This window comes from Daphnia carinata, chromosome 4, assembly GCF_022539665.2.
Source record: "Daphnia carinata strain CSIRO-1 chromosome 4, CSIRO_AGI_Dcar_HiC_V3, whole genome shotgun sequence".
Lineage (NCBI taxonomy): Eukaryota > Metazoa > Arthropoda > Branchiopoda > Diplostraca > Daphniidae > Daphnia > Daphnia carinata.
Genome location: NC_081334.1, coordinates 5,223,451 through 5,242,934, shown reverse-complemented (window position 1 = coordinate 5,242,934; position 19,484 = coordinate 5,223,451). Strand labels below are relative to the sequence as shown.

Sequence of the window (19,484 nt, the reverse complement as noted above, 5' to 3'; positions counted from 1 at the left end):
AAAAAATTTCTTCTTCTACATCCATTTCTAATACTTGTTCCCCGATTTTAATACTCTAAAACTCTATATTTTGCTCACAATTTATCTGATGCCCACTAAGAGTAAAGATAGCGTGATATGATAATACCAACGAGATAAGGATTCTAAATAATTTTACAAACGAGAACAACATGGCACAAAGTTACAAGATGGCGCTAAGCTCAATTCGAAGCAACAGGAAGGAAGCACTTGAAATACTTGCAGAGTGGTATAGGCAAAACCTCTTAATGGAGTATTAAACGTGTTAATTAAAATAGGAACCACATCTTTAAGTGATTGGCCGTTGAAAACCTTGGTGGCAATCTGATAAACCGGGGTAAAAAGATACCCGTAGATTAAATTAGATATGGAAACGTCCATGTAAATAGATACACCTACGTATATTGTAAATATACAAAAAATATGTATATATTTTACTGTCAACGAATTTTTCTCATCAGGTTTTCCTATCTATAAATCATAGGTAAATCTTCTTTATCTTTAAGCACTAGTGTAAATATGTGGCTAGGGTAATTTTCCTAATTCTTGTTACCATTTGACTATGACAATAGACGGGGCTAAAGAAACGCATGGCGTGCTCCAAATTCGGGGCGGCAATCGGAATCGTATCTATAAGAAACTTGAACTATCAAAGACAACTTTACAGTATATTATTGAAATCGCCACTCTCCGCACATTTATGGTTCAATTAAATTTTCGTAAATCAAAAGATAAATTTATAAGCACATATATAACTGACATTGTCCCACTGCAATGATGCGAATGGAAAACAGGTGTATGTTCGAGATTTCTTTTTAACTAGACGGAAAATACAGTATTGTTTTCTAGTAAACAGTTACAAGCACATCCGCTAGGACATTCGTTCTCTTCAGCAAACCAATTCGCCATGCACCTCCCGTGGCCTCCGTGTCCACATACGAGGCAAAAACTTGCAGAGCCTATAAATTATTTAAGAAATAATGCCATTTAAATTTGTCTGACAATCACAATAAAACCTTTTACGACGACGCGACATATGACGCAATTCAGCAACAATCGCTTGCAAACGGTACATTGCGGCCCCCTTGCGGTTGTTCTACAGGGATTGCACTCAGTTACGAAATCCACGCCTCTATGGGGATCAATGGGGCTGGAGAGGTACTTCAGCACCTGCGAGAAAAGTAATAAACAATGTATTACAAAGAAAAGGTCGAAAGAGACTAAGATTTTCGGTGGATACCAAAACGCGCGCCTCAAGAAGTCCCCATCGGTAAAGAATGTCAGCATAACACCGACGATAGTTGTCAAATAATCCAGAAAATTTCGGATCGAGTAATCTAAAGATTAACAGAAAAGTTATGAAAGAAAAAAACAGTGAATGCGCAAATAATGACCTTAAGTCTTTGTCTCTACACTCCCCGCTTCCCTCAATCCCATTTGACGATAAAGCGCTAGTTGTGGAGTGTGGTAGGAATATTGAAGTAACTGAAGCAATTTCAATGATTAGTTAATTTTATTAATTAAACATTTTTTGATGGTCTTTTACCTGGTAAAGGACGACCGTTCGATATAGGATTCATTCCAGGAGTTCCGAGACGGAAATCATCAAGAGAGTCAGACCACGAATTCGAACGGATTTGTTTTAAGCCTGTGACGAGATTCCAGCCATCCAATGTCGTGTCTCCGGGGTGTATTGTATGGTATGGTGAGTCTCCTGGCTATAATAAAAAACAAATAAATACATAATAATTCATATAATACTTAAGTCTTCACGATCTGTTGGTTAGAAAAGACAAGGAAAAAAAAACTGAATATAAAAATTTCTACTTGTTGTTAGAAAATTTCTGAAAAAAAAAGTAATTTTCAGGTTAAAAACCGTAAAGGCAAGATATGCCTACCTTCAGCCCCCACCGTAAGTTGCGCTGTAGAAAAAAAAAGAATATTTGTATCCAGCAGCCAGCATTCACAAGGTGCCAGCAGCACCAAAAAAAATAAGCCAGTGTTAAAAAGAAGGAATGTCTAGACAATTCACTGGCCACATTGGAAAGCGAGATTATTTAGTTAAAAGAGCATGACAAGCCAAATAGATTTCGAAAGGCTAATTATATGTTTTCTTTCTTGAAGAAAAGAAAAATCAGCTTGCGAGCAAAAAGCGAGAAGAAAAAGTAAGGAAAAGATTCAGAGCATAACACCAATGGACGCCACCCCAACCGATTACCGACCGACAAAAAATGCAAGACACACTTTAATTACTAGAATTTAAATGGTATATCCCAAGCTTTAATACACTAAACTATATGAAACAACTTGACGCTTACGCTTCCTGACTCGGACCGTGTTGTTTTCCGCCGGAAAACATCCTGACTTTCACACTTGTAGCCAAAGGCACAGCACAGCATGGCGACAGTTTGTATATCTCGTAATTTAACGTAATGGTCGATACTATAACACACGATGTCAAACTGCTTTGTAAGCTTCACTTCAACAAACATTGAAGAGGTAATATAGTTACATTGCATGAAGAAGCTTCCGACCAAATGGATTTTGAGCCCAAGGAGTTTCGAGGTCTTGTGAACGATTGTCATTAACCAAGGTAGGAGTAGCCAGGAGGGCACCCAAGGACCAAATATATGCCAAATCTTTCCTTCCAAATTGCGATGCAACGGCGGCATTTTGGTTGCACATCCAGACCGTATCGGTGTCACTGAATCTGATTGATGGATAAAGATTGAACATGATACACGATATGGAACATGGTAAATGGCATATAAAGATAACTAACACGTATCGTTCCGCTAACTCCAGCTGTAGGGGCATAAGTCCAGAGGCGTCATAGATAGTTACCACTCCTACCACTTTATGGTGACGTGTTTCATGCGTTCCCCTTTTATTCTCCTCCGACGATGAACTATAAGAAGGAAGTCTGTTTTTCGTTTTCGATGTCCGAGATTTCTGCCTCTAAAGAATTAAGGAAAATGAAATTAGTTTTTAAACGCTAATGATCTATTTGCTGCTAAAACAATTAAAAATGAAACATTTTTGGAAAAATTCATAAAAAATTGATTAAACACAATCCAACTTACCCTATCTTGATTATAGAAAGACGAGATGCTGACAGATGGATCACCTGTGGGACTTTGAGCAACCGGTGGATACAATATTCCATACGGGGCCGCATTCGATGGAGTTGTCATGTTATGTGGTGCCAAACTTGAAGAATAAGCCTGGTTCACAGACAGGGAGCGGGGCGTGGCCGACGCGTCGAAAGTTTTATTATGTATACGCCTTGAATCATAATTAGTTTGTTAAATGGTAAACAATAGACTTAATTAACTAGAAGCACTCCCGGAACCTTAAATAGGACGGCCGGCCGAAGCAAATCAGCATGCCTGCAAAATTAAAGGTATTGTAAGAGTAATGCTTACTTAATTACTTTTTAGTCACATTTGGAAATATAGACTTAACGAAGCAATGTGGCATATTACGGTTGTTACCTGTACTACAAAACCGCGCGCCAGAAGATCTAGGATAAGGGATGTTTAGATCTTGGTGATGGGTTAAAGTGCCAAACAAACCAGCACTTTGCAGGAAACCTGGATGGCCAAGACCGGTTTGCGGTAGCCTATTTAAAAAATGATGAGGTTTCATTGGTTGTTCAAATGTTACCCTTTTAATTTTGGAATGAACCGCTTTAATAATAATTGTCTGCAACATAAAGTACATCCTTATAAAGGCCACCCGAAAAACAGTACTACGAGTTTGTGTAAACACGATTTATGCGCAAAAGATTAAAACTTAAAAAAACCAAAAATTTAATAGCCTTCTTGTTACCTTACCTTGGCAATCAATAGTTAAAAAATGTTTACCTGAAAGGATTATTTCCTGCCGTTGAAGAGCTAACAGGTAACACCATAATTTTTGTGGATTCAGTTTCTGATTTGTCAACAGGCGTTAATTGATCGAGGGTACTAAGAAGCTGCTGTAGGGCGAGCTCTAGAGAAGGATGACCTTTTCGGCACGATATAGTGGCTGTTTGTTTCAATACCTGAAATGCCGTAATGTCAAATACTATGTTATAATTAATATACGATGGCAGTACCTTAGTTATTCTGCATCTTCCATTAGCATCGAGTGTGGTTCCTTTTCCAATCAAAAAATTTGGAATCACCCCATCCGGATAAGAAGAAGGAAGGGAAATATGGAGCACAACTTGGTGTTTGGCTGTACGGATCACTGCTGTTAGACACCGCTGTACCTCGTCTACGTCGCAAACGCTGATTGAATTATCATTACTAATGGAACCTAAAAAAAAAGGGGGGGGGGGGATACGCGTAAGCCAAATACACGTTCCACACAAATGTGATTAGTATTGACAATTTGTTTCCGCCCGAATGCTGCACGGTCTCTTTCTGTCATTTATCTGTCACTGAGCAAGTTTTTACCTAAGGACTTAATTTGATCAACTTCCTTGCTGAAAGAATAGTGTTCAGGCTGGGCATGTGCTTCTATCCCAACATTGTTGTTGATGGCAGACTTCTTCTTTCGATGAGACGTAGGTGATAAAGTGTTGGTTAGTACTGCTTGAGCCGCAGCGATTGAGGCGGCTACGCTTTTGTGTCCGGCTATGCGTAAAGAATCCGGTACAATTAACGTCGGTGCCAAACTACGATGAAGGTCCATATACGTTTCTTCTACAACTTCAAGTCCCATTTCAATTTCTTTGTCGCTTTTAGAGGGAACGGCGTCGATGGCTAAAGTAGTATCTATAGTTAGGTTCTAGCATTCATCTGCAGCTGAATTAAAAGCTTACTTAAAACGTTAAAAGTGGATTCACTTTCTTCATACACAATTTGTGGCTGATTATCAGGTTCATAGCCACATAGCTAGGATTGGGGATCCAAATAAAAAATTTTAACGTATACATCGTTTGAAAGCTTTTTAAACGGAAATAAATAAGAATAAATTTAAAAATCGCCTTACTTTTTGAAGGTTAATGTCCACTCTCCAGATTCTTAAGCTCTGGTCTTTCGACCATGTAATAAGTTGGTAATCATCGTCATCTAAGCAGAAACACACAAACAATAAAGAGTTTCTTATTTGCGACTTTTCTTATACCAGAACGCGGTGATTTCCAATCAAATTCAAGAACTAGATCATTATTCCCAAGGAATGAATGAACGGGATTTGATAAGTCTGACAGCCTCCATAGCAATAGACTATTTTCTCCTCGCCTTAATTGTGTTGTCATCATGCCTTCGCCGAATGGCTGTATAAAGAAAAGTAGGCACAAAAGAATCGTTAATTCTTAATCAAAAATGGTGGTTCCATTTCTTACGGTAAACCGTGCTCGCCAAACAGGAGAAACAGTTCTCAGGGCATTTTCAGGCATCCGAGGATTGTTAACGTCAAAAAATTTAACAGTACAATCTTGACTCGAAGTCGCAAGCTGATAATCTTGATTAGCACTCCAGTCGAGCCCATGTATTTTCTGTAAATGAGCTGCTATGTATTGCACCGGAGAGCTACCTTTACGCCAATCCCATAATCGCACATCTCCTTCATGCGCTGTTGCTAAAAGGTTACCAGTAACTCGGTTCCAACGAACTTGAGTTGCTCCAACTAAAAGAAAAATATTACCAGGTCAAGAGCTTCAAATTTTTATGGAGGATCATGTTCACTTACCTACTGCTGACAGGGAAACACATGGCTTTCGAGGATCTCTTACATCCCATATATTTATATAGGTGTCTACAGAACATGATGCAAGGAGTGCTGGTTCAAAGTGATGCCAATTTAAATCACTAACTGCACGAGTGTGAAAGCGTAGGCAATTGATTGGGGTCAGGTCAATTGCATTCCAAGACAGAATTTCAGTGCGTTGATTGCTCTAGAATAGTAATTGTTGCCACTAAGTTTGATCAAATCAGAATTCCTGCAAGATAATACCGATATGGCACACAAATTTGAATAGTGTGAATGGGGATTCCATTCAGCTGACCCAACCTCCCATTTGCTTTGACGTGGAAATTTCTTTATTACAAATGTTGGATTATCAACATCTACAATTGCTAAGCATCTTCGACTGAAAAAGAAAACCAAATGAATTAAACCCAAATTATAGTTCATTATGAGGTAAATAAGTGTTCAGTGTTTGTACATGAATTAGCAGATAAATTGATTTACCCGGCCAATAGAATATACTGTCCAGAACTATCTACTGCCATTGTGCTTGCCTAAATTAAAAAAAACAACAACAAATGTTTTGATGATTTTTTGGCTTTAAAATAGAAAACTAAATGCCTGTAGATCTTTATGCTCTGCAACTACATATTCACTGCTCCATTTGGCTGTCATTCTGTTTGGCCTAGCATAAAAAAAATATGGAATGTTACACATTTTACTTATGCAAAAATCCTCAACGGCAAATACCACTGACATTTAATTTGATGAACGAAACGATAATATCAAGAAGACAGCTCTATGGAATGTTGAGGTAAGTTTTACCAATCCACAATGGCAACTTTATGTAATTTTACTATTTTGATTACTGTTCGCCTCTTGAAACAGACTTTGTTTTTGCCACAAAAAAAATTGGAGCGAAAATAATCTCAGTGTCAAGCAGCAGCTAGTAGTGGCTTTAGCAGTGACTAGTGCGTCTGCACCAGCTTTCCGGGGTTGCCTAGTGTAAAGCATTCTCCTTTGTGCGTAGGGCTCCGCCCAGGTTCTCGAAAACTCGGGTTACCCACGGCTCGGCGCCAGAAATACCCATGGGCATCCGGGGTCGCCTATTTCCCAAAAGGGATAGACGATATACAGTAGGGGAGACTGGGGTGATTTGGGACACCTTTTGTTTTTGTTCCATAACTCCTTCACAAATTGCTTGATTTTATTTTTGACTGGATTTATATTTTTGCTGTACCTTTCTTTACCTCCGTGTTTTTTTTCCGAATTTTATAATAAATAATTTACGTTTTACAGATTTTTAAAGTTTTGAAAAATTTGAGGGAGGAGCCTATGGTGTTGGGTGAATTGGGACACCAGGGTGGGTGATGTGGGACACCCTAAGTTTATACTCATAAAATACATTAAAAAAATTGTAATAAATCAGTAGGATACTACTAAATATACTCTTTTTTTTAAAGAAGTAAGTTAGTTGGAAATGTAACTTTTTTACTAATTAATGCAACGCTGTTTTTGTAGCTCCGCCTTTAACTCCACCCACTACTGTTCAATTTCAGGCACATTTGCTGTCCCAACCAGCCCCAAAAAAAGTCTTTTGGTAAAAATACAATTTCCCCTCAAAATAATGGTCCTAAAATTAAATTTTTTTTTGCAAACGATAGAGAAATGAATAGACTACCTGTTTGTATGTATAAAATATTAACTACTTGTAGTATTGTGAAGAAAAACACTAAATCGCGGCGAAAAATTTAAGGAAAAAAATACCGTTTTTTAAATTTTCTACATAACTTTTGTATTTTTTCACATATTCGTTTAAAACTTTTACCCTAAATAGGAAACACAAATACTAATAACATATATTTTTTTTTAAATTTTAAATCAATTACTTCTATTTTTCCTCTAGCTGTCCCACTTCACCCACTGTCCCGGCTCACCCCAGTCTCCCCTAAATATAAAATAACTAGCCTGCTTACCTACTACTTTGCTAGCCGCATTACTGTACGCCCTAATGGTGTCGATTTATTTTAACGCTCTTTTTTTTTTAAATTTTACTCTGCCAATCGCCAACATAAAAATCACAACAACACTCTCTGCCTGTCCCAAACTAAAATTTTTTTTCTCACCCCCGCCTACCTACCATGTTCCGCAATTTATAGATGTCGTCGAGGAAGAACATTTAAAATTATTGTCTGAAAAGAAACAACAAGAGTTGTTCATGTGTACAGTATAAAGCAATGCCAAAGAGCCACACTAAACATCATACTTCAAATCCTTCTTAATTAGTTGTATTATTGGCTTGAAAACGTGAAGCTGGATACAAAGGAACACATTTTATGTGAAAACAAAACTCAATTCAAATACTTTACTTTTCTTCACACCACTCATTCTCTTTGCGAACTTGTTCCTCTTCACTTGGAGTAAAATCATTCTTGATGTTGAAAGTCTTGCGTATCTCTTCAGGTGTTTTCCCTTTGATCATGTTTGCAACAGTCTTACAAGTAACATCCAATAAACCTTTAATGTCAAGATAGTTGGCAGCCTATGAAACAATCAAACCAATTACTAACACAAACAATACAATTCTTAAATCAGATAAATCATATAAACACAGTACTAGTTTGTATAGACAGAGATTATGTTAGGAAAAAATGGTACCAGAATCAATTCAAAAAGAGTCCCTTGATCAACTTTAAGAAAATCTGCATCCCATGATGAGATGTCATCTGTCCGTTTTTCCTTATTATCATCATCTTCAGGTGGTGGAGGATCATCTTTATGGTATGTGGCCCATTGGATAACTTTACGAAGGATGGCTGAATTGACATTAGGCAAAGGGACAACCTCTTCATCATCCTCATCCATTCCTGTAATGGATAATTCATTTTTAGATATGAAATCTGTTGTTTGTGGGAGATGATAGATTAAATAAGCACAAAAGGTAAAATAATTTGTGGTTCATTGACTGAAAAATCATAAAGATTTAAATGATCTCATATGAGTAAGGCATTTAGAAATTTGTGAGAAAACCAACAATAATGAGGCTTCTATAACTAAAAATAAAAATAAATAAAAGTTATGATACTAACAAAAGTATGATACCTAGATCCTCAAGCATCGTCTTGATGGTCACAGAACATTTGGCAATTTCAACATCAACCTCAAAAGTTTCCCCATCTGAACTCTGTAATTTAATGTTTGGCATTTTGAGACCAGGATTCCCTGCAAATGGTATATTAAGGTTTGGAACACGTTATGTCAACAAAGTAAATTGTGCACAAAGTTCCCAGCACAATTACGGGCAAACTTAAGTAAATTTTGTCGTAAAATAAAACTAATAAGTACCTAACTAGTGAAGAACGTGCCAATACAAACAATTCGAGTCCCCTACTGATGAGCAAATAAAGTTGCGTGGATTATAGCTAAAGACCAAAAGATTCTCGTTCGATTAAGTTCTTATTACAACCTCGACGTTCTCGTGAAGGAAATGGCGCTGGTGTTAAAAGGGACAATGGTGAATTGTTACATTAGTTCGACTGCAGAGTTAGACAACATTTTGGTTTTCGAATGGCAGCCGATAGATGTCGTGTTGTTAAGGGTCCTTGAGAATTGCGGAAATCCGAAATCGAAAATTCGAAACGTTTTCGACTGAAACTCGGAACGTCATGCGGAATTAAAATTTTTGTTTACCTTTTAAATACTGAGCGCGATGTCTGCATCGAACTCTACACCGATGTTAAGGTATTTAAAAAAGATTTCCTAGCCATGACTTATACAGTCTAACTGGTTTACTTGTAACCTAAAAGGGTTATGCCACAATCAATTGAACTAATCAATGGCATCAACTCTGCATTCTTATCCAATATACTACTTCTAATTATCAAGAGGTTAAGTGAAGAACAAAAAGGATCCCAAATCTTCAGCCAAGAAGAAAAACTTAAATTGAAGGAATTATTGTCATTGCATGAGGATTCAACTCTCGAAATTGTGCTGTCCACACTTGAACACATTATTCGACATGTAAGCAGGCTGTTTTTGTTATGATATCAATGAAAAATATCGATGCATGTTTGTTTACAAACTGATTTAACAGCAATACTGAATCACATGTTAACAACTTCAAGCCCTACTAGTCAACATTATAAAATAGTTTTTTCCTTTCAGGCTGCATTTCATGTTATGAGACCAAGCAACTTGTCAAAATATGTAAGTGAATTAGGATTTTACGAACAAGTTGGAAGTTTAATTTCAGAGCTATGGGCTGTACATGCCAAATCTGTCATTGACATGTTAAAAAAAGAAACATGTGCACATCTGAAGGTGAGTAGTAACTACCTCATGATTGAATGATGATTTTTCCTACAAAATTATAATATTGTTGTGTGCACAAACATATGATTTTATCCAGGTAGAACACATTGAATCTTCAATACACTGTTCCCTGTCATCACTTAAGGGAGGGCACACCGAGCTGCCACTGGCACTTGTTCACTTCAATTTGAATGGAGCTTACATTACCAACGAAACGGCGGACGACCGACTACGTTCCACAAATGACAGTTACAAATCTACATTATCGTTGGAGTTTAATCGCGAAGAATTAGCAGAGTTTTATCAAATGTTAGAAACTGTTCAAAGTCATTTAGATGACCTACTATAAGAGTTCATGTCACAAGCAGTGTTACAAAAAAACATTGAATATTTTCCATAAATGATTAAGAAAGATTTTTGTTTTATAGACTGCTATTTGGTAAATAAACACAATTCTTTTTGCCTGTTTTGTAAGCTTATCTAGAATGTTGTATTTTGTCATGCCAAAGATGTTAAGCTTTACATCCAAATGTATTCTCCTCAGTACTATTAATAAAAGGAAACATTAGGGGTAAAAAGTGCGTTCCATTCGTGATGGAATTCTTGCAAGAGCATATTAAATGAAACGGCAGTGAAACAAATGGTTAGGGGAAGCTCCCACGCAGTTAGCGCAATCTGGCCGCTTGGGAAGATACAGTCATTGATCGCCGAAACGTTGGGGCTCGCGGTTGCACCATGGCAGCACTCTCTTTCGTTCGACAAAACTTGTTGCGTTCCAAGTTCTTTTGGCATTTTGTGTGTTTCGCTCTTTTCATCCATAGCCACCAAGGCTTTGCCCAAGAACAAGGAGAGATCGAAACATTTGACCTTCTAATGCCAAATGTTCTACCCAAAAAGGTAAGTGCCACCAATATGTGTAGGCAGTAGCTGAACAAATTTGACTCAACAGGAAAGACAGCCGATCAATATATCCACCATCGGTTTCTATCAGAATGTTTGTGGTATTAGAGTACGCAGCTTGTAAATGACATTTTTTAGAATTAATTAGGCTGTCTAAACTTAGTTAAACTGATAGTAGTTTGTCGAAGTTTATAAGTATAAGAACCCTCATTTGCGCCGCCTACATCTGCTCTTTTCGTTTATGAAAGAGGATTCAGTATCTGTGACGTCAATGAAATGCAATCGATACAATGTAGCATGAGGCTCAAACTGGGCCTGGTAGTAACCCACGTTAAACGCAATATTCCTGCGGTAAAATTGCTTGATCAAGCAGACTACTGACAAAAACATATAGCAAGTTTGGAACTTGATAAACCACTACGAGCAGGATGCAGGTGTGTAAAGGGAGTCAAGGAGTTTCAGGGTCATTCGTGCCATTGCACCTAACGGTATTCTCTTGGAGATGCACATTGTAAATGAGAGGGTGGACAGATTTATTGGGACAGGCTTGGCCTTCGGCCTTCCGCAAAAGCACGTGTGTTGGTCAGTTGGTCTCACGCAGGGAATAGATGTAGAATAGGTGGCCTCTAAAGCTTCAACATTAGATTCATTTAAAACGAACTCCAAAGAAGGATATAGCGATGTTATCGCGAAAAAAACCAATGTACTTGGGAATTCCCCGGTTATCATCATCATTGCTTTTTTAGAATTACTGTACTTTATTACAGGGAAGAAGAGTAAAATTAATTAATTGTTTAAGAAGATATTCCCTATGCGTTGTCAAAATTGAAAATAAAGATGTAATAAGAATTTAAGAAAATGTCAACATTTTATACTACTTGATTACTGTTTTTCTTAAAAAGCTATCATTGTAAATTTCTATGTTTTCTAATAGGCAGAAACCTACTTTTGCACACCAATCCGGATTGATTCAGATACAGACTACTATCTAGGTACGACTGAATACAATTAACAGCTGGTAGTGATTCGATTTACTATATTTTCTTTCATCTCGTAGTTGGATTTGTTCCAAATGCAACAATGGACACTGCGCACCACATGCTTCTATATGGATGTGAAGAACCTGGAAGTGACGAAGAAGTTTGGTAATATTTTCAAAACTTGTGTATCTTTTAATTTTCCCAGCGGAAGAGAGGAATGATAGGTCTACGCGGCCATACCAAGCGTACTAATTCAATTGAAAGTACCAGTCAATGAAAACATTTTTGTTGTTGCAGGAACTGTGGCGAAATGGCGGTAAAAGATCCCAGCTTGAAATCGTCTGAGCCATGCAAAAAAGGCGCTCAGGTAAATGGCATCCAAAACTGAATGTATTAAGTCAAGTAACCAACGTCCTTTTCGCTGATTTGTTTTATTAAGGTTATTTATGCCTGGGCACATGACGCGTCAGCATTGCAGGTAAGTGTTACTTAGGAATGTTAAGAAATGTAATTAGTGTAACATAATAGTTCTTGTTTCGTTCTTCTTATATTTTAGTTACCCCCTGGAGTAGGTTTTCACGTAAGTGCACCTCATTTTCTAGACATTCAAAAAATACCTCAAAAACACAAGTCTCTATTATGAATCTTTTTCTTTTACAAAAGGTTGGTGGACGTTCTAAAATCCAGTATATCACGTTACAAGTTCATTATGCCAGTGTTGATCGGTTTGTTGGTAAGTACTAGATCAAAAAGCATCTGCCACCAAAGTTATAGTTTACGAGATATCGAGCGAGGCACAAGATGTTCTACGTTCCTACGTTATAGCTCCTTGGCGCACGCACGCAAACACGCACGCAAGACGAAAATGAGAAGAAAAGACAACTGCAACTTTGCCCTAATTTCTGCTAGAAGAAATAAATTTTTATCGGTAATTTTACTAATTTTTTCGTCACAGGTGGTGTTAGAGACGATTCGGGAGTCTTTTTAAAGTATACTACCATTCGGTAAAATTTCTTTTTTTTTTTTTCAAATACGGTTTCATTTAACTGACCGTATGTAATTGAGCTCTCTTTCTTTTTATTTCATCGTCGCCAGTCAACCGAAATCTGCTGGTGTACTTCTGATGGGAACAGGAGGACGGATCCCAGCTAACAGTGTCGAGTATATGGAGACCGCCTGCAAAATAAACGAAGACAAAGTTATTCATCCGTTCGCATTTAGAACTCATACACACGCATTAGGTTGCAATTTCGGCTTTCACAAACAGAACAAATCAATAATAATTTTGAAAATACGTAGGACGAGTCGTGTCTGGATATAAAGTGAGCAGGGTCAACCGCAGAGACGAATGGAAACTGATAGGCAAACAAGATCCACAACTACCCCAAATGTTTTATCCTGTTGCTAACAATCTAACCCTTAGTAAAGGGGACACTGTGGTAAGATCGTGGAACACATGAATCTTACCTGAAGGTTGAGAGGAATTTTTTTCTGTAAAAATTACCAATTTCTTTATCTATAGGCTGCCCGATGCACTATGGTGAGCAATCGAAATTGGGTGACGCGAATTGGGTGAGAAACTTTGGCTTCTTTTTTATTCTGTTTTATTATTTGAACTGCAGCCTTAGTTTTACTGTATTTTGTGTTTCATTTTCAAGCATGTTTTTGTTCGTCTATAGTGAGGTTGCACTTTCAAATACTGGTTGGATAACGGCCTTTATTCGTTTAATGCAGTAGGGATTTATTTGCTTTGATTTTGGTTGTTTTAGTTTGACCAGTGATGATGAGATGTGTAACTTCTACATCATGTACTGGATAGAGGGCGGCGAGGTACTTAATACGAAACATTGTTTCTCCATGGGTCCACCGATCTACAATTGGTCGCGTAACCGACTTAATAATATTCCCGAAGATGCGTCGGCACTGTAATTGAATATTAGAGAGCGAGGATCTTTGAGACAAAAGGGCAGAGCCCTTCGATCGTTCTTTTAATGAAGAAATTTTGACTACCATAATTACGTATCACAACATAATCGTAGCAGGAATATGTTACAAAAGCATCGCAACAACCGCGGTGGCAACCCTAGACTACCACCTTAATATGCACTTCTAGGTTGCATTGTTTCTTCTCTGTTTTCGTTTGTCGTCCACCTTCTTTTGATTTATTTTTGCCTTATTTTTATTTGATTTATATTTTGGTTTGTTAATTTTTCTTTTCTTTTTGTGCTTCTGTTTTCTACGATTTTGGTTTGCTAGTTCTTTGTTCCGCTGTCAGCACAAGTGCCATGCGTTACAATATGCGCTCTCAAGTTCTTATTTATTTGTGCATAAATGAGGCATGTCTTATTTGTCACTTTTCCATTGTTAAAATGCAAGTTTGGTACATGAGAAAAAACATTTTTAGTACCACAATGGTATCAAAAGCGGATTCATTTTTATTGGACGGCGTTTTTTTTTTGTAAACCGTGAAACTTTGATAAAATATAAGACGATTTTGGATGCTTAAAAACCTTAAAAAAAAAACACACACACAAAAAAAAAACACAAACAAGAATAAATAATTCCAAAAGATGAAAACGTGCAGGACAGACTTGGCGAGCAATCCGGCTTTAGAATTTGACACGAAACATATTTGTTTCCTCATAGAATCAAAGAAAATATGCTGATTTTAAAAAATGTCTTATTTCCAATTTTTGCAGAATGACAGGAGCAGACGAAATGTGTAAGCACAAATAATAAAATGCATGAAAAACAATTGGGAAAATAATTTATGAATACCTTGAATTTCCATAGGTAATTTCTACATTATGTACTGGGCTGATTCGCGCAAAGGAGTACTAGATCAGAAGCATTGCTTCAGCAGTGGTCCACCAAATTATTACTGGGACGTCGAGCATAATTTGATAAACCCGCCCATTGATGCATCGCAGCTCTAGGCATCGCATTGCTCTACTACACGTACCCTGTTGTCAAGAGCAAAAAACAAAAGCGCCGATGAGAAATCAACATTTTCTAACTGCATTGGCTAAAAATAAAAATAAAAAATTATGTATACGTAAATATAAACAAAACAAAACGAAACAAAAAAACAGAACAAAAGAATAAGTATATGAAGAAATACAATAGACTGACCTGATTTTCCAGCGCTAATGGCGAAATCCTTTATCTAACTTGACCACCTTCGACTACGTGCATTGCTTAAAATAATTAACGTGAAAAAACTGGGTTCAGTTGTATTGGTTGTTACAATATTACATATAGTAGAATAAATGGAATATGCAAACAACATATCCTTTGGCGTTCGTAAATCATACCTTAGCTTTGGAATGCAAGACGTTTATTATGCAACATTTGAAATGGTATTTGCACCGTGTAATTGCCTTGTGCGTATAAATTTATATGCCACTCTACTGTGTTAACCTTGGGCATCACGGAAACCCATCAATAAGAATGAGTCTTCAAGCCGTTCAGAAAATCTTTCGCGTGTTCATTTAGAGCGATTGTACCAACTGTGTATGGGACATGCACTAGTTTGAGCTGAATAAATAATCTTGACATGGAAATGTAGTTTGAACTGAAATTTAACTTTTTTGTACCTTTCTGCTAGCGTTGAGCCTGCACAGCGTCAAATGATAGTTTCTTTTCACGCGTCTAGACGAAAATTGATAACTGTACCTCAGCTCTTTTTCTCAAGCCCTGGTGTAGTGAATCCAATTTTATTTTTAACTGGAATTAAAACCCGAAAAACAAATAAAAATTTGCGCTATTATGGCCACATAAAAATGTTGTCTCCATCTGCAAGCTCAGAAGCCCGGTCTAACGTTTTGACGAAATGCTTCTTTATTCATGAATATGGATAGTCCTGCAGTTGAGTTCAATACAATCATAGATATTGTCGCGCCCACTATTTCGTTTTCGGTTCATATTCTGTATTTCTATTACAAAAAGAAATTCATTATCAGCACAGCAAGGAATACCATAAACTCATCACAAAGTAACATTAGGCCATCTTGTTTGCGATGGCCAAATGAAGAGAAGACAACTGATAAGTCCAATTGTCAAGAGCGTTGTAACGGGCTGTTCCTTGGCGTTGCTGATTCAGCTCAAGAACTTGGTTAACTTGATCAATGCGCCCTTGGATCGTACTAAAATGAGTGAGAAGAAGCAAAGATTGACATGAAAATAAATAACATCTTGAACCTGAATGGGTAAATACGAAACTTACTTGTCGAGAATGCAAGCGACTAGCAAGCTCTCTACTTCATTAACATCTACATTTAACTCTTTTGAGATAGACGGGATATGAATCCTTGTATAGGGACGAATGAGTTTGATGAGAACTTGTGTGCGTATATTACGCAACAAATCTTTTAAAAGAATTCAAAAAGAATTATGAAATATAAAGCAGTTACTATGATAACATTAAATTAAAAAAATTAAAGGTAGTTCACCTTCAATATGTTCGCGAATGAAAGGATCATCCATTATATTCCGATGATTTTGACGAAGGATTTTCTCAAACTCTGAAATATCATTGTTTTGGTACGCTGAAACTAAATTAGTCATGGCTAAAATTTCGGGGTCGTTCTTGTAAGGCTTAGCTTCTTGCGAGTCGAAAGGATTAATTCCCGATTTCATTAACCTACGTGAATGGCAACAAACTCAAATTAGTTTTCCGTCAAAAAACGTAGGGGAATAAAACTCACATATTAGCGAGTACTAAATATTTCAAGCAAGTTGTTCTCCTTGGACTTCCGGATTCATCGTAGTTCTTAAAGGCTTCGAAAAAGTCGGTATGAGCTTTCTCAAATTCACCTTCACGAAGATGCATTTTGCCGCCGCATTCACGAATAACTCCCATGATCAGTGGGTGCGGTATAGCTGATTTGATGTGAAGAGATTGTTCATACAACGCTTTCAGTTTTTTGTTGTTTTTCTGTGCAGTGTACATCTGAATCTCCAAGGCATATATTTCAAGTAGTTGGGTTCCCTTTTTCAAATCATCTTCTCCTTCATCCGTCTACAAAATTAATTCATGTCGTGGGTAAGGTTATTTTACTTGGGATGCATTGATAGTTGAGGCATGAAAGAATACTAATTTTTCCAAATTTTACCTGACAAGACTGATGCAATTGCTTGAGAATTTTCGCCAATTTGTTGTAATCTCCTCTATCGAAGTAAAGCTTTCCTAGTTTTGAATTTGTCTTGAACCAAAGTCGATCGTTTTTTGCGTCTTTTAGAGCATCCAATGTTGTTTCATAGAAATCCTGAAGAAGCTCCATCTAAAAAAATAATTGAAGATTCAATTTTATATGATTATGTAATTCTAAAATGTTCAACTTTTTACTTGTTTTGATGTAGATATATAGTCTAAGATAGAATTGATTGATTTTTCGCTGTGGTTTCTTGTTACTGCACTCTTTATGTACGTCAATAGTTGTTTGTACCGTGTCATCATTTCTGGATAGTTATTCTACAGTAACAAAATGTTGAACACGTTCAATTGCATTTTAGATTATATGGGGATAACTACGTACCAATGTGAAAAGAATTTTGATCATCTGCTTCAGTGCTTTGAAACCCCATTCTCCTTTTTCACCACCTTGCATTTCTAAGTCCAATACTTTTTGGAATGATGTAAGGGCAGCTTTAGGTTCATCTTCCTTCAATGCCTTTGAATTGTAGTACTGATTTTCTAGATCAACATCCGGCTCAGAATTGCTGTCTTCTGAATATTCCTAAAACATTGGGAAAAAAATAATGCTCTAAAAGGTATAGAACATTGAAACATGTTACTGGAAACATACCAGGTCGTAGTCCTCATCTTCGGCACACATAAAGTCATCTGTAAACCCAACAAAGATGATCAAAAATTATTTCAAGTAATTATAATAATAACACAAATACAAAAAGGGCAAAAAGAGAAGAACAAAAAATGTGACAACAGCGAAATTCTTTCCGGTTTTCATAAGTGTCTCTGGCTTAAACACTAGGGCACATAACAAACGTCATGTTCTCTTCTTATACACAATGTTTATAGTGAAGTATGAGGCTCACCTTCGACATCAGACATTACAGAAAAGATCGTTGGTTCGTCTTCAGTGCACAAATCTTTGTTCGTGCTGTTAAAAAATTAACTTTAGTATTCGTGTAATTTCACGAAGAGTTATTCAGGATTGCAGATGCCGATGTTTGGTTCGTACTTCCGACTTCATAGGCAAAATTCACTTCTTTTGCGTCTGCTAGATTTTCACCGGCAACGTAGTAAGGGTTGCAGTGGACCCATAAACCACAACTACGAAGTACGATCAGCTGCTTGCCGCTGCTGTACGAAAGGACCGCCGTCATCCTATACTGCACCATGGGACTGGTGAAATAGTGCTCGGCGTAACTCGCCCCGCCCATGGGAGGGACTTCAGACGAAATGATAAATTTAACATGGGCTGTTATGGAAGAATCCTAATTTTTAGATGTTTCTTCAATATTTGGTTAAAGACATATTTAGTAAAAAAAAATTTTTTTAATGTAGGCAATGGTGCAATTTGGCTACTGTTTTTGTTTTTGTTCTACTCTTAAATATTTAAGGAAATTTAGCCGCAGAGCGCATATGGTTTTTTTGCTATTAGCGCAGCCACTGCCAACCTCGTTTTCCAGTTGCTTATTGTTCATCCTATTTTGCGGATATTGGAAAGCTTATTATTTTGATAATGTGAGTATTCAGTCCTAACTAGGGCGTCGGAGAGTAAGGTCTTCGATCAATCATTCGAAAGAAAAACCTGGGTTTATTTATTTAATTTTTATTCATTTAATAATTTTATTTAGGGAGTCGAAGGAAAGTTTTTGATTTTTTTGGGGCATCCTGTTTTCTTAGCGCCTCTCTTTCGGCCATTTTTTGAAGATCTTCGGCCTCGTTAGGATGATTATGTTGCTTTTGGTAGATGCAATTAACATTATTAGCATACATTTCGGAACAATATAAATACGGATAAAAAACGAAACCAGAGAAAAAGAGTCAGTGGGGGGCGGGAGGGGGGGGGGGACGCAACATGAGCAATACATCACAGAATCTAACTAACTTACTTAACTTTAAAGTTTATCTGGAGTCCTTACAATAAGCATTAACCATTCCGGCTGTTCCATTAGTTCCCGGCCGTTGCACTCAATAAATTGCATGACTTCTTCAAAGATCTTTTCAACTCCGTAAAAATCGGACCATTTGAGCAGTCTTATTGCGTTTCCAAGTCCGATTCTCTTCTCTAACGCATCAGCACACGCAATTTCAACTTGTCGACGCAATACTTGTCTCCCATTTCGCAGAAAAGCTGCAGTTCCGCGTCTCCCATTCGTTTTTGCAATTTTAATTGATACAAAAACGACAAGAATTGACGAAAATCAGCGGAATCTCTTGGAACAGAAAAACAGAATCTCTTCGAATTCAGCAAAAATTACACAGAATAATCAAATTGAACGCTGATTTCAATTCTGGGATTAATTTTCTTGTTAAACAAGCGGTTTTTTAAATTTAAGAAAACAAAGTAATGTAGTGCCAAAAATCTTTTTGGTTTTTTACGTTTAATAAAAAAACTATAAGGCATT

General features: G+C 37.0%; 5 protein-coding genes across 9 annotated transcripts; 2 read left to right on the top strand and 3 right to left on the bottom strand.

The window, feature by feature from the left end:
- Positions 1-726: 726 nt before the first annotated feature.
- Positions 727-6,598, bottom strand: LOC130687534 (GATOR complex protein WDR59-like). 4 transcript variants are annotated; one of them, XM_059494872.1, is made up of 24 exons: positions 6,455-6,598; positions 6,319-6,382; positions 6,202-6,251; positions 5,965-6,100; positions 5,701-5,905; positions 5,354-5,637; positions 5,134-5,284; positions 4,999-5,078; positions 4,829-4,901; positions 4,461-4,769; positions 4,118-4,320; positions 3,885-4,063; positions 3,513-3,640; positions 3,371-3,407; positions 3,102-3,303; positions 2,801-2,976; positions 2,531-2,728; positions 2,337-2,460; positions 1,917-1,940; positions 1,565-1,736; positions 1,413-1,503; positions 1,259-1,355; positions 1,035-1,188; positions 727-977 (listed from the first exon to the last, which is right to left on the bottom strand). In XM_059494872.1, coding segments are annotated over exons 1-24 (3,279 nt in total). In that variant the 5' UTR covers positions 6,457-6,598; the 3' UTR covers positions 727-837. The 4 variants fall into 4 exon arrangements, with proteins under 4 accessions (XP_059350855.1, XP_057366693.1, XP_059350856.1 ...); XM_057510710.2 differs by having other exon boundaries at positions 729-977; positions 4,461-4,781; positions 6,455-6,597; XM_059494873.1 differs by lacking the exon at positions 1,917-1,940 and having other exon boundaries at positions 730-977; positions 4,461-4,781; positions 6,455-6,596.
- Positions 6,599-7,971: 1,373 nt separating this feature from the next.
- LOC130687540 (S-phase kinase-associated protein 1) lies at positions 7,972-9,205 on the bottom strand. Its single transcript, XM_057510718.1, has 4 exons — positions 9,043-9,205; positions 8,800-8,919; positions 8,356-8,564; positions 7,972-8,239 (listed from the first exon to the last, which is right to left on the bottom strand). The coding sequence occupies exons 2-4, from the start codon at positions 8,900-8,902 to the stop codon at positions 8,063-8,065; spliced, it is 489 nt and encodes a 162-aa protein (XP_057366701.1). The 5' UTR covers positions 8,903-8,919; positions 9,043-9,205; the 3' UTR covers positions 7,972-8,062.
- A 75-nt stretch (positions 9,206-9,280) lies between these two features.
- Positions 9,281-10,586, top strand: LOC130687538 (COMM domain-containing protein 10-like). The gene is made up of 4 exons (XM_057510716.2): positions 9,281-9,438; positions 9,504-9,717; positions 9,862-10,017; positions 10,106-10,586. Exons 1-4 carry the CDS (start codon positions 9,407-9,409, stop codon positions 10,355-10,357), a joined length of 654 nt encoding a protein of 217 aa, XP_057366699.1. The 5' UTR covers positions 9,281-9,406; the 3' UTR covers positions 10,358-10,586.
- A 111-nt stretch (positions 10,587-10,697) lies between these two features.
- Positions 10,698-15,174, top strand: LOC130687537 (peptidylglycine alpha-hydroxylating monooxygenase-like). Of its 2 annotated transcripts, XM_057510713.1 has the most exons (13): positions 10,698-10,905; positions 11,843-11,900; positions 11,966-12,053; positions 12,186-12,255; positions 12,328-12,366; positions 12,445-12,468; positions 12,552-12,621; positions 12,844-12,892; positions 12,984-13,129; positions 13,188-13,327; positions 13,411-13,460; positions 14,588-14,610; positions 14,682-15,174. In XM_057510713.1, the coding sequence occupies exons 1-13, from the start codon at positions 10,744-10,746 to the stop codon at positions 14,822-14,824; spliced, it is 1,062 nt and encodes a 353-aa protein (XP_057366696.1). In that variant the 5' UTR covers positions 10,698-10,743; the 3' UTR covers positions 14,825-15,174. The 2 variants fall into 2 exon arrangements, with proteins under 2 accessions (XP_057366696.1, XP_057366697.1); XM_057510714.2 differs by lacking the exons at positions 14,588-14,610; positions 14,682-15,174 and adding an exon at positions 13,658-14,234.
- Positions 15,175-15,588: 414 nt separating this feature from the next.
- On the bottom strand, positions 15,589-18,112 carry LOC130687535 (COP9 signalosome complex subunit 2). The gene is made up of 9 exons (XM_057510711.2): positions 17,946-18,112; positions 17,696-17,733; positions 17,426-17,626; positions 17,236-17,361; positions 17,003-17,170; positions 16,595-16,908; positions 16,340-16,530; positions 16,114-16,255; positions 15,589-16,033 (listed from the first exon to the last, which is right to left on the bottom strand). The coding sequence occupies exons 1-9, from the start codon at positions 17,959-17,961 to the stop codon at positions 15,889-15,891; spliced, it is 1,341 nt and encodes a 446-aa protein (XP_057366694.1). The 5' UTR covers positions 17,962-18,112; the 3' UTR covers positions 15,589-15,888.
- Between the last annotated feature and the right edge of the window lie 1,372 nt (positions 18,113-19,484).